The sequence below is a fragment of the Balaenoptera musculus genome, chromosome 4, assembly GCF_009873245.2.
Source record: "Balaenoptera musculus isolate JJ_BM4_2016_0621 chromosome 4, mBalMus1.pri.v3, whole genome shotgun sequence".
NCBI lineage: Eukaryota > Metazoa > Chordata > Mammalia > Artiodactyla > Balaenopteridae > Balaenoptera > Balaenoptera musculus.
The window spans coordinates 14,895,565-14,909,578 of record NC_045788.1 but is presented as its reverse complement, the minus strand read 5'-3'; the positions used below and the strand labels follow the sequence as shown (position 1 = coordinate 14,909,578).

The window sequence follows — 14,014 nt, the reverse complement described above, 5'->3', positions numbered from 1 at the left end:
TGTGGAATCTGAGTGAACGGTATACAGGAATTCTTTGAAATTTATTCTTTCAACTCTTCTGTGTCTGAAATTATGTCAGAATAATAAGTAAAAGACAAAAAATCTTCAAATCCCAAACGTTGTAGCCTTATGTGTTACTGAGTTTAGTTTACAGACAAATACACTTTGTGTTGCTTCTGGAAATCTAGCTTTGTGCCCCTTTCCCTGTGGTGGCTGGTGTGTAAAGTACGGCGTGTGTCTCACTTTAGAAGGTCTATCCCAACAACCCCAGACCACTGGACCCTCAGGGGCTTCACCCATGTTCTTAGGGTTTATCTCCCCCATCTGGCATGAAGGTACCTTACTGAGGCACCTGGATGCTAGCTCCTTGGGCCCACCAAGTCCAATTAGCATCCTGAAAACATGTAATGGATCAGCTTGGTGTTCTTGGGTCATTCTAGAATACATTATGACCAAGTGCAGGGGAGCAGACATGGCTGGAGGCAAGACAGGAAATGTATACCTTTGTCCCTGCTGGGAGGGACAGGAGAGGATGCGGATAAAAGCATTTTCCAGGTCAATAGAGGCACACCAGGTGCCAGGGCTATGTGGATTTGCTCCAGTGAAAATACCACCCTTACAATCTTGCTGTGATTCCCCTCACCACTTGCTTACTCTGTGATCATTCTCCCTGACCCACCTGACTGTGCGCTGAGCACCCAGGTGAGTTAGTTGGGCATAAGGTAGGAACCACCACCCTGCATCTTCAAGTCTTTGGTGGTGGCACTAAACCCTCATGGGGGGCAGAGAAAAGCATTATAAGAAGGCTGGCGCACTGAAGGAGCTTGATAAATGGTAGCCATCATCATCATCATCATCGTCATTGTTGTCGTTGTTATTGTTTAAGCCAAACCAGGGCCAAAATTTACATTACCACTTTCCTTCATAAGTACCATATTTCACTGGTCCTAAGAAGCACATTGTTTCACACTTTAACATCTCTGAAATCAAGATATGATAACAGTTGATGATGTGTTACTGCTTTCCAGTTGGATTGAAATTGAATTCATTCACAGAGGATTTCTGTTTGCTTCTACCAGTCCCTTGGGGGCAGAAACGGATCTACCTGAAGTCAATGAAACTAAAACTTCAAGCCCCTCACTTGTGTTGCTCTTCCAAGGCCCTGCAAGGGGCCTGAGTCACAGCTTCATATGTTCATCTGTTTTTGTAAAATTTGCAAGAAAAAGATATTCTTTATTCCTTTCTTAAAGATGGCTCCAAATTGTGTAAGCTTCAGGCTCTGGCTGAAGCTTCTCTTGCTGTCCTACTCTGCTTGTCTTTTTCTTGCTATCTCTTTTCTGTATATTCTCATTTACCCATAAACTGAGGCCTTTAGTGTCTCAGCTTTATCTGGGGTCTCCTAGTAGACTTCCAATTGGGGTGGTTTTATTTCTTAGGGTTATATCCAGTAATGGTGCATTTTATAATCAATGATACCTTAAGTTCTATGAACATAGTATGTAATAGAGCACTCAGGCTGGGTCCAGCTGAGACCCTGTGGAGTTGGACTGCCCTGTTCCCTAGAGGTCCCTTTTGTGCTCTGGGGAGATTAGCCCCCCTAACTAAAATTGACAGTTCAGGAGTTTCTTAAAACTTAGGAAATATCTGGGGACATTGAAACAGATGCCTGGTCACATACCCTGATTTGCATGGGGCCAAGAAAAGAATATGAATTCAGCCCAGATGTGGGGTTCACATCTGTCTGAGGAACTGAAGTGGTTGGTGGTAAGTCCTGATGTAGCTAGACTGAGGGAGAGGCTGTGGGACCTTGGAGAGAAAGTCACTATGAGGGAGAGGGAACTGGCAGAATGGTTCAGCTGAGCAAGTGGGTGCTAGATGTGAGGTCATGTGAGCCTCTCTTGATTCATTACCCCTTCCAAGAGGCCAAAGAAAGGAGAGGGATGCCCATAAAATGAAAGACCTATGTCACAGGAGGCCAAGCACTCTGCTAGGGGAACTCCTTCCAAAAGAGCTGGTTATGAGAAGCAGTGCAGTGGAGTAGAAGGATTACCTGGAGGAAGGCTGCAAAACTGTCGGAATGGCAGCCACGTAATTTATACTCACTTAGGATACTATGGGATACCCGCCTGCCAGGCACTTCAGGCATAATTGGGGAACTGAAAGCAGGACTTCTCACAAATAAGCTTGCAAATATGACCTCAGTTGTTTTCATGGTTAAGCACATTGTACATCCCACCCACCTCTACTCAACTTTAATCTTCACTGTCCAATATGGTAGCCACCATCCACGTGTGGCTATTGAGCTCTTGAAATATGGCTATTGTGGCTGAGGAACTGAAATTAAAAAAAAATTTTTTTTAATTGGGATATAGTTGTTTTACAATGTTGTGTTTGTTTTTACTGTACAGCAAAGTGTGTATATAGACAAACCTGTGCTATACAGCAGGTTCTCATTGGTTATCTATTTTATACGTATTAGTGTATATATGTCAATCCCAATCTCCCAATTCATCCCACCCCCTCTTTCCCCTTGATGTCCATCCGATGTCCATCTTGTTCTTTACATCTGTGTCTCTGTTTCTGCCTTGCAAACTAAAATGTTGTTTAATTTTAATTAAAATTTTAATTTAAAAATTGAAACAGTATAGAATATTTGTCCTGTAAAACTTATAAGAAAAATTTGAAACATGTTTCATTTTTGATATTTATAGATTTAGAATTGATTTTGCAATTTATGTAATATCTCCTTAAACATGATATTAATAATCGGACACAAGAGTGAGTGGATTTACTCAACTTGGGCAGGTGTGGTTTTGAAATTGACATGCTTTTGCTTCAAAGTTACATGAACTCTTCTGATAAAGGTGAATATAGGTGGTCAATATAGTTGTAAACATCAAAGGAAAACAATTTTTTTGGTCCTCAATTCACTTACTGGAAAACTTTTAAGTATGTTTGGAACAACTTGGATTTGTAAATCTACTTTTTCAACTATAAATTTTATGAGAGTTAAATACAGATCAAGTACTTCTGATGAAAATTTAGTATCCAAATTGAGATGGACTAGAGGGGTAAAATATAAGCCAGATTAGAAGATTTCGTACCCCAAAAGAATGCAAAATTTCTAATTAATAAATTGCATGCTGAAATGATAGGATTTTGGATATAATGAGATTAAGTGAAATGTTATCAAAATTAGTTTGACATATATACACCTGTCCCCCACTCCCTTTTAAAAATGTGACTACTAGAAAATTTTAAATGACATATGTGGCTTACATTCTATTTCAATTGGACAGTGCTGATCTAGATTATTTGAAGGCAAGTCCACATTTCGTACATCTCTTTATCCTTGGCACCTACCATGGTGACATGTAACAGGGCTGCATAAATGATTATTGAGGAAGAGGATTTAATCTTGGAGTGAGTTTTCCACTACTGAGCATGATGGTTGCTCAGGTAAACTGCTAAGACTGAATTCCCAAAATAATGTGTAAAACCACTCTTTAACTTTCCCAGGACAGTGTATGACCCTATATGTTTCTCTTACCTCTTTTCTCTTGGTCACCAGTAGCTAAATGATGAGGTGCTGAACCTACCACTAGTCTATTGATTCCTGCCACCCCCCCACCCACCCCCCCCATCCTGTGATTGCCTCTTAAAGCATCCAGAGAGCCACTGGTTAGCAACAACTTGTACGCTCTTTTGCCAAGTACGCTTTTTAGTTTAAAATTGTGAACCTTGTTTATACATTTTTCCGGTCCAGGCTGTCAATAAGGAATTTTGCTGCAGAAAACAAAACAAGCCAACAAAGTATCTATGACTTGTCCAAAGAAATTATGTAGTTTGTTGCTCACCCACTTTGCAAAATGCCTTCCTCTAAAATGCAACATGGCTTTTGTGTCCAATCCTAGAACTACACTGAAAGCTTGACTCCCTGTGGTGTGAATTACTTTTCACTCTCAGGAGGAGCTGGAGAAAATGGAGTATTTCCTCTTGTGCATGACCAGGACAATTGGGTTTTCTGTTGACTCTGCAGCACAGCACATCTATGCTGGGATCTACTCTGGTTCCTGCTCAATCTATTGTTCAAAATAACCAGTCTATATGATCTAATTAAGCCAGTCGCTTCCGCGGAGAAAATAGTTTTCTTTATTTCATCACTCATCTAGCAGATTAATTTCTTGACCATGACTGGACCTGCTGTGCTGTTGTGTCAGGAGACGGAGTTTTCAATCAAGACTGGGCAAGGACATGGCCTGGGTCACCCCTTCCTCTTCTTGTGTGTTGGAATATCCAAGCTAGAAATGCTGGACAAAACTTCATGTATTATTTGAGGTCAGATAACTATTTCGGGGATATGAAGTATGGAGTGTTTCTGTCTGATATGATTAGGGCTGCCAGATAACTTTTTAGTGGACGTATGTCTCAAACAATATGTGGGACATACTTCTATTAAAAATTATTCTTTATTTATCTGAAATTCAGATTTAACTGGGCACCTTGTATTTTTATTTTCTAAGTCCAGCAACCCCAGATAAGATGCTAGAATTGCCCCAAAGAGGCACCATCCTCTTTTACCATTTCTCAAAACAAAAAGATGATGTGTTTATGAAAGGATATCTATAGCACGATAGCATCAAAAACAATAAAATACTTAGGAATACATTTAACCAGGGAGGTGAAAGATCTCTACAGAGAAAACTATAAGACACTGATGCGAGAAATCAAAGAAGACACAAAGAAATGGAAAGGTATTCTGCGTTCATGGATTAGAAGAATTAATGTTGTTAAAATGTCTATACTACTCAAAGCCATTTAGAAATTCAATGCAATCCCTATCAAGATTCCAATGGCATTTTTTACAGAAGTAGAAAAAACACTTCTAAAATTTACATGGAACCACAAAAATCCTGAATAGAGAAAGCAATCCTGAGAAAGAAGAACAAAGTGGGAGGCATCACACTTCCCGATTTCAAGCTATAGTAATCAAAACAGTATGATATTGGCATAAAATAGCCACATAGACCAATGGAACAGAACTGAGAGCCCAGAAATAAACCCACACATATATGGTCAACTAGTATTTGACAAGGGAGCCAAAAACACTCAATGAAGAAAAGACAGTCTCTTCAATAACTGGCAAAAGTGGATATTCACACATAAAACAATGAAACTAGATTCTTATCTTACACCACTCACACAAATTAACTCAAAATGGATTAAAGACTTAAATGCAAGATGGAAACCCATAAAACTCCTCAAAGAAAATATAGGAAAAAAGCTCTTTGACATGGGTCTTGACAAATGATTTTTTGGATATGACACCTAAAGTACAAGAAACAAAATAAAAAGTAAACAAGTGGGACCACATCAAACTAAAAAGCTTCTGTGCAGCAGAAGAAACAATCAACAAAAGAAAAGACAACCTACGGATTGGGAACAAATATTTGCAAACTATACATCTGATAAGGGGTTAACATCCAAATCATAATGAGGAACTCACACAACTCAATAACAAAAAAACCAAATAACCCAATTAAAAAATGGGCAAAGGGCATGCAAACATTTTTCCAAAGAAGATATATGAATGGCCAACAGGTAAGTGAAAAGATGCTCAACATCACTAATCATTAGGAAAATGTAAATCAAAATCACAATGAGATGTCACCTCATGCCTGTTAAAATGGTTAGCATCAAAAAGACAAAAGATAGCAAATGCTGGAGAGGATGTGGAGAAAAGGGAACCCTTGTAGGATTGTAAATTGGTACCATCGCTACGGAAAACAGTGTGGCGTTTCCTCAAAAAATTAAAAATAGAACTGCCACATCATCCAGCATTTCCACTTCTGGGACTATATCCAAAGGAAATGAAAACACTATGTGAAAGAGATATCTGCACCCCCATGTTCATAGCAGCATTATTTACAAAAGCCAAGGTATGGAAACAACCTAAGTGTCCATTGATGGATAATGGATAAAGAAGTTGTGAGATTACACACACACACACACACACACACACACACACACACAGTGAATATTATTCAGCCATTAGAAAGAAAGAAATCTTACCATTTGTGACAACATGAATGGAATTCGAATGCATTATACCAAGTGAAGTAAGTCAGACACAGAAAGACAAATACTGTATGATCTCACTTATATGTGGCACCTTAAAAAAAAAAAAAACAACTCATGGAAAAAGAGATCAGATTTGTGGTTACCAGAGGTAGGGGGTCGGGGGAGGGGAAATTGGATGAAGGTGGTCAAAAGGTATAAACTTCTAGTATATGATAAATAAGTACTAGGGACGTAACATACATGATGTTATAATTAGTATGATGACTATAGTTAGCACTGCTGTACGGTATAGATGAAAGTTATTAAGAGAGTGAATCCTAAGGGTTCTCATCGCAAGGAAGAAAAATATTTTTGCTCTCTATTTAAGATAATGGATGTTAACTTATTGTGGTAATCATTTCACAATATATCAAATCATCATGCTGTATACCTTAAACTTATACAGTGTTGTATGTCAATTTTATCTTAATAAATCTGGAAAAAATATTTGTGTGCTATTTGGAGATAATCAGAGACCAGCATGGTGCTTGATGGTTCCTGCTGAACCATCTCACCGAAACCAGCAGAGATCACATCTGAATGTCTATGTTCATGTTTCCTACGATAAACTGAATTATGTGAAGGGGTCGTGCAAAGTGTAATGTGCTGCTCTGCCTGCTTTGCTTTGTTTCTCCTTTTATGTGCACATGTGAACTCCTCAAAGAGATTGTAAACCCACCAGGGCAGAAACTGTCTCTTCTTTTTACTGGGATCCCCAAAGTCCAACAAAATGTCTGGGCACCAGCAGGTGCTTGGAAGTGTGATAGATGATAATGAAGGTGAGACTTAAGGACTTTGGTCTGAAATCCAGCGGATGTTCTAGCAATCTCAGTGGGAGTTTACACTGTGCTCCAGGAGCCAGGCCAGAGGCCAGTGGAATTCGTTACCTCGTCTGGAAGTAGAGCCTGTCTGCGCTTTCGGAGGAGTCCGTCGGGAGCCCTTCTCTGGTCTGCCCCAGAGCAAGCGCTCTGTCCTTGAGACCGGCACAAGCAGCGTTCTCCCTGCCACCTGTCAGTGAACTGCCGCCAGAGGGTAATTGTACTGGATGTTGTAAGAGGGAGTCTGAGTTAAATGAGGCCCCAGAGGAGTCAGAGGGGCCCCGCAGTGCCTTTTCTTACCTGTTAATGAAGCCTCATTAGAAGCAGCAAGAAACTGCTGAGAAGTGGAAGCACCAGTCTGCTGGGCTCTCCCTGCCAAAGGATGATTAACTTAATGGTTTAAGGCAGCGGCTCTTTGAGATTACGGAGCCAAGGAGACCGAGTGTGTGCGGCCCCGCACAGCGTGTGTCTGGTGGGAACTCAGGAGGGTGTGCAAATCCATCCTCCCCTTCCTCCCGTGGCTGAGACAGCGTCCAGGTTCTGGAAAATGCACAGCCATTCAGACACAGAAGTACCTCCTTCTGAGGCCCTCCAGCTGTGTTTAGGTTAGGGATTCAGGTCTTGGCTGGGGGGCAAAAATTCATTGTAACAAGTAAAGAAAGAAAAGAAACAGACCTCAGTGAATGGGCATTTGATATAGCCAGGCGCACACTCTCTCTTCTGGGGAGGCCCTGGTACCCAGTGTTTCAGTCATGGGCACCCCTGGGGTGTGCAGCTGCGGAGGGGATTGGTGCTTTGCTGAAATGCAGCTTTGCTGAAATGCAGCGTTAGGTGGTGTCTTGATGATTTCTGTGCCTCAAACAGCAGAGGGAATTGTGCGAAGGTGCCATACAAACTGTAAATAGCTGTCCTGCCCACGGGACTTATTACAATTTCTTTGATCCTGGAAGCCAAAAAGGGAAAGCAGCTGGAGCAATTTCAGCCAGGAGACCTAATGTCTTGCCTTGCTTCTCTTTCCAGCTTTCTTTTTTTTTTTTTTTAAATTTTTTTTGCAATTTTATTTATTTATTTTTTTAAACTTATTTATTTACTTATTTTTGGCTGCGTTGGGTCTCTGTTGCTGCTCACTGGCTTTCTCTAGATTCGGGGAGTGGGGGCTGCTCTTTGTTGCAGTGCGCGGGCTTCTCATTGTGGTGGCTTCTCTTGTTGCGGAGCATGGGCTCTAGGCGTGCAGGCTTCAGTAGTTGTGGCACTCGGGCTCAGTAGTTGTGGCTCACAGGCTCTAGAGCGCAGGCTCAGTAGTTGTAGCACACGGGCTTAGTTGCTCCGCGGCATGTGGGATCTTCCCGGACCTGGGCTCGAACCCATGTCCCCTGCATTGGCAGGCAGATTCTCAACCACTGCGCCACCAGGGAAGTCCTCTTTCCAGCTTTCTTAAGGGTAAATAAGATTTCGTTTGTTTTCGTCGGCCCTAGCTATTTGGAAGCCCAGGTACTGAGGGAGGGCATCTTCCAAAGTGCCCATATTGGACACATCGTCCTGTCTGGATTAGCAGCTTACGTGAGGACAGAGACTCAGCTTGGATATTTTGGTCTGCAATTCTGTGTGACAGGTGGACTGACAGAAGCTTGGGGGAAGAACTGAGAAATTAAGTCTGGGCTGCGCGTGTGGTTTTGGAGGCATGCAAGACTGCGCTAGGACACAGGTGGTGGTTTCAGTTTTAATCAGAAGGCAGGCGAGTCTTGGCTGGGTATGTGGCGGAATCGTGAACTATATTTGGCTGGCCTGGGCCCTGAGAGGGCTGGGGAAGGACCCTGGAAGTATATTCTGAGGCTGCAAGTGTAGGCAACCACAGCCTAATTCATCCCCCACAGATTTAAACTGACGTTCCCTTTAAGATAGTCGAGAAGTGCTCTGCTAACAGCAGTGAACTGGGTGTGTCTGTGCATAACTACCCTCTAAGAGCACGTTAAAGCCACCCAAATGCTTTGTGATGCCTGTGGTTATGATACACACAGACCCCCTCTCTAGCAAGAACGTTGCTTTTGCCTCCAGTGGTGGCAACCTTGCTTGCCATGAGCACAACTCTCGCCCAAGAAGCACATTTATGTTGATAAACCCAAGAGCAGCTGACCCTTGAACAACGAGGAAGATGGCGTCACGCTCAAGGACCCTTCCCGAAGCCTTTAAGAATGGCCCCATGAGGAAAGGCCAGGCAGGTAAAGTGATATCCATCTCCATCCGACAGTGTATTGAACAAGGTGGGCAGACTGGAAGCCACACACGAAGCATTTATTTGGAGAGGGGCAAGGGAGGTTGCTCAAGCTACAGACTATTTGAATTCAGGCAGCAGGACACTCTCCACTTCCAGGAAGCTTTTCAGCTCAAGCTGAGCCAACTGGGGAATCCAGCAGGGAATCCAGCTTGGGATGGGGGTGGGGAGGGTGAGGGAAGATGCGGGTTGGGGGGTGTGAGGGGGTGGGGACTCCTCAAGGAACTTCGTTGGTCACTCGGTGAGGAAGGCAGCATTTTCTTCATGAAAAGAGGGTGTTTCTCCATTAGCTGAAACAAACAAACAAAACCCAAAAAACACGTTTGAGTGAGACAAGCAATGGATGATGAAAATTAGTAAAGAAATCACAACAGAATTGTATGAAAGGCAGGTGTCTCATGGAAAGAATTTGGCCTTTGGAACAAGACAGTTTGGCTTTCAAATCCCACCTCCCTGGTAATTAGCTGTGTGACCTTGGGCAAATGATTTAAGCTCTCTGAGGTTTTGTTTCCTGTCTGTGAAATGGGGATAATGATGTAATTCTGGCAGGGTTTTGTGGAGAAATGATGATAACATAGAGCTTAAGACTGTGCTGGCACATAGCAGGCACTCACTGGATGGAGTCCTTATATTCTTGAAGTAAATTCAGTCTATCTTGTTACTTCTTGTATTTGTTTAATACGATTTTGTGTACTCAGATATTCATAGGTATCTGAAAAAATTAGCTTTGTTACAAACATCTAGCTTTTATAATCAACAGAAATCAATCCAATAAAAAGACAGCTGGAAAGGAGCTGGATGACAAGTTTTTGTTTGAAAGAGCAAGGGTTAGGTTGCTTCCATGTGGCCCTCTTGCCTTCTGAGAAAGGGATGGTACAGAGCACATGGGAGACCCAGGAGACCTAGGCTCTGGTCCAGCTCTGCCTCTTCCTCCTATTCTGATCACTGGCAAATCCTTTTCTGCTCTGGCCTTCTTATTCTCTCTGGAATCAGGAGGGGTTGTACTACGTAATCGATAAGTTGTCTCTTAGAGCTGCTGTTCTACTATGTATTCTCTTCCTCATTCAATGTATGCCACAGAAGGGACCTTGGAGGGCAATATGAAGATATAGAATTGTGATAAAGGCTTCAATTTCCTTAAAAAGCCGGCAAGGAAGCTAAGCCCCAAGACTCATGCATATGCCACAGGAATCCTCACCCGTTAAAAAAAGACTACATATATATGTGCATGTGTATACATATATGTATATATACCACATAGACACATATACATACATAGACGTATACATGCCATTCCCAACCTCTTGCCTCTCTCCAGTATGGAGGCTGGAAAAGCTAAATAGTTGCTTTCCCAGCATCCCTTGCAGGTGGGTCTGGTCATGTGAGATAGAAGGAAAAGTCTTTTGGAGCCTTCCCAAAACATTCTTCCTTCACTGAAAAAAGGAGTGAGCCATGCAGGGAAAAGCCTTTCTGCTGTTTCCTCTTGCCTCCCCTTTTCTGGCCATGCATGATGTCTGGTTATGATGTCTGGAGCTGTGGTAGGCATTTGGCAATTGGGGGTGACAAAGATGAAGACAGGGATGGCATATCAGAGGGATGAAATGAGCTTGGGACCTGACTGACATCACGGAGCAGCCTGGCCTACCTCATTTCTGGAACTCTTAGGTAAACATGGTTTATGCCCTTGCTGCTCAAAGTGTGGTCTGTGGACCAGCAGTATAGGCGTCACCTGGGACTTTTGTCAGAAATGCAGAGTTTCAGGCCCCACCCCAGATCTTCGGAAATAGAATCTGCATTTTAAAAAGGTGCCCAGGCTTGGCATGTTCTGAGTGCATATTGAAGTTTCCGGAGCGTTGGTTTATAGCTCCACTAATTAGGTTTTATTACATGCAGCTGAAAGCATTCCTAACCGCTACCATGTATGGTAGGAAGTATGCATGAACACATATAGGTATGTTTATGGTGTGTGGCTGTATGTCTGCATCTACGAATGCATACAAACATCCACACATATACATATACATGCATAAGGACATAATATATTTTTGTCTATATATTTGCGTATATATGAATAGAAAAATCCTGGAAGGACACAGGCTGTGGGAGTGGGGCTGGGTGTTGGGAAGTTTGGGAGGTGATTTCTCCTTTTTACACTAATTACTTCTATACTGTTTGAAAAATCGTCAGGTTTAAACCCATGAGTATCTACTCCTTTCCTAACAAAGCCGAGCAGAGACGCACCCACTCTCCTCGCGGTCCAGCAGCGCGTGGTAGGACGCCACGTCCCGCTGCATCTGGCACTTGTGTGCCAGCAGGTGCTCACGGGCCTGCAGCTGCTGCTCTGCCTCCGTGCGCATCTCCCTGAGCTCCGCCTCCAGCCTGCTGACCACCGCGCCCAGGTTCTGCAGCTCGATGTCGTGCCAGTGCCTGGCGTCGTGCAAGGTGTTCTCCAGGCCTCGTTTCTACAAGAGAGGGAATACGGTCCAGACCCAAGGCCGATGGGCAGGGCCCTGGAAGAGGGAGATGGGCAGAGCAGTGGGAGGGGCTGGCATCGGCCTGGTCTGTCTGTTTCTCCCAGGACGATGACCTTGACGGGCTGATGTGGCTCAGTGGGGAAGTAATGAATCATCCTGGGGAGGCCAGAGTCTTGCTTAGTCTGATTCACTGATCCTTCTGACAGGGGTGGAGGTGGGGAGGGAGAAGAGGAAGAAGGAGGGGGAGAGAGACAGGAACCAGAGAGCCGTATGAGAGAGAATGATGAGAGAAGAGGCAGATGAGTGAGAGAGAGAATGAGAGAGGACAAGTGAGAGAGAGAGATTCACACACACACACACACACACACACACACACACACACAAACGCGCGAGGCAGTTTGCAGGTGTTTTTTCAAAGAAATCTTGCTCCCTGAACCGCCTCGGGGATTTTTTTGCTCCTGACTCCTCACCCCTGGGCCACCTCCCTCCTCAGTGAACTGCCACCCACCTTCCAGCTGGAATGCCGTCTCCTCCTGCCTTCCTCCCAGATTCCCACAGTCAGAACGAACGTCTCTGGCCTCTACACACTCACTGTGGTTTTTTATGTTTTAGTAGCACATCTTGCTAGTTCCTCTGCCCCTTGCTGCCCCTTCGCCCCCTCCTCTCCCTGAGCTGTGCTGTGCAGGTTGGTCTCTACTCCACTCGCAGCTTGGTCATCTCTGTGGATGACTCCTGTGTTGATGCGTCCAGCACAGATCTCTCCCCCAAGCAGACTCGGTACTGAGGTTCTTACTGGAAATATATGCAGGCCATGGGCCCCATTCAAATCAAGGTGTCCAAAATGGAGCCATCGGCTTCCTTCGGAACCTGCTGGCCCCTCCTCTCCTGTGCTCCAGCTGGTGAACCCACATGAGCTAGAAACTGGGGAAAGATATGTCCCTGATCCTGCTTCCCTCCCAAATTCAATCATTACTGAGTCCTACCTCTTGTACATTCTGAAACATTTTCCCATACGTGCCCCCTCTTGTCCAGCCACCCATGCCCCAGATCGATTCTTATCACCTCTCACCTGGGGTAACCTCCGTGGCCTCCTAGCTCCTCTCCCTGCCTGTGGTTCCTCCCCCTCTACATCCCCCCGCAGCAGCCACAGTGCACTGTCTAAAGTCCAAATCTGGGCTTGTATCTCCCCTTCTCCTCACCTGGTTGACTCCTATTCACCCCACGTCCAAGCTCAAGGGTCACCTCTCCTAGGAAGACTTCCTTGATGCCCTCTTGCCTCTGCCACCACCAGGCTGGATCAGGGTGTCCCTCCTCTGGGTTTCACAGCTACCCAAGCACATGCATGCCCTTGACCTTATCATAGCGGGCTGAGCTTCTTAGGGGCATGTCTCCTTTAGCAGATGCTGAGCTCTTTGAGAGCAGAAACCTAGTCTCTGTAACCTCAGCGACAGGACAGGGCCTGGCACAGAATAGGTGTGTGTGTGTGTGTTGCCCAAGTGACAACACTTGTATTATGGTTGCATTTATTGCCCTATCTGTCTCCCCACTAGACTGAAACTTTCTTCTCATCTTCCCATATACCAAGCCCTGCAAACTGTAGGGCTGACCAATAAACACATATAAAAATAAAACATATATATAAATAAACACATATAAGGCATACCTTAAAAAGTGGTATGCCTCTCTCTTTAACATCTTTTAGTAGTAGTAATTATGTAGTTCTATAATTTAGCATCTGGCTTTTTATTTTATATAACACATAAGAAACAAATAAATATCCTTCTAAATTGGACTGAGTCAAGTCTTGATGAAACAAGTTTCTATATCCTCTTTTGAACACTGTGGCTGAAATCGAAGATTCTTGGTCATGATGTCATCTTGAATCATGACTGCTGTTAAGCAGGGGCCACCATATTATCTTATTTAAATCTTCCCAATTCCATAGGATATGAGGAAGTTGAGTCAGATTCCCATCCTAGGTATGTCTACAGGTGGCAAAATGTGATTAGTGGAAATAAATCTAGATCAGTGTCTGGTCTGGTTATTATTTTGCTGGTGAGATCTGAAAACCCCTCCATGGCAGTGAGGATGCAGAAATGGCCACCTGGACTTTGAGAATCATTTGTTCCAACCTCTCTGGGTTTTCTCCCTTTGTTTATCAGGAAAGTGCTTGGTTTGTGAGCGGTGGTTGTTGACATTGGACCTGTAACACATGTGATTTGGGAAAACCTTTCATGGAATCAGGTTTGGATCACCTGTCTATAGTTTTTGCCCTGTGTACGTGGTGACTTTTCCATGTGGCCTGGGGTTTTTCGCTGAAGACTTAGAAC

General features: G+C 43.8%; 1 protein-coding gene across 2 annotated transcripts in view; it reads right to left on the bottom strand.

Moving 5' to 3' along the window:
- Nucleotides 1-9,229: 9,229 nt before the first annotated feature.
- The window catches only part of BFSP2 (beaded filament structural protein 2), a 77,247-nt gene continuing 72,462 nt past the window's right edge, over nucleotides 9,230-14,014 (bottom strand). The window contains exons 6-7 of one of the 2 annotated variants that reach the window (XM_036851021.1): nucleotides 11,452-11,672; nucleotides 9,416-9,500 (exon numbers count right to left, since the gene is read on the bottom strand). In XM_036851021.1, coding sequence (XP_036706916.1) covers nucleotides 9,497-9,500; nucleotides 11,452-11,672 — 225 coding nt within the window. In that variant the 3' untranslated portion in view covers nucleotides 9,416-9,496. Of the gene's footprint in view, nucleotides 9,501-11,451; nucleotides 11,673-14,014 lie in introns of both variants that reach the window. The other variant, XM_036851022.1, reaches the window with a different exon arrangement.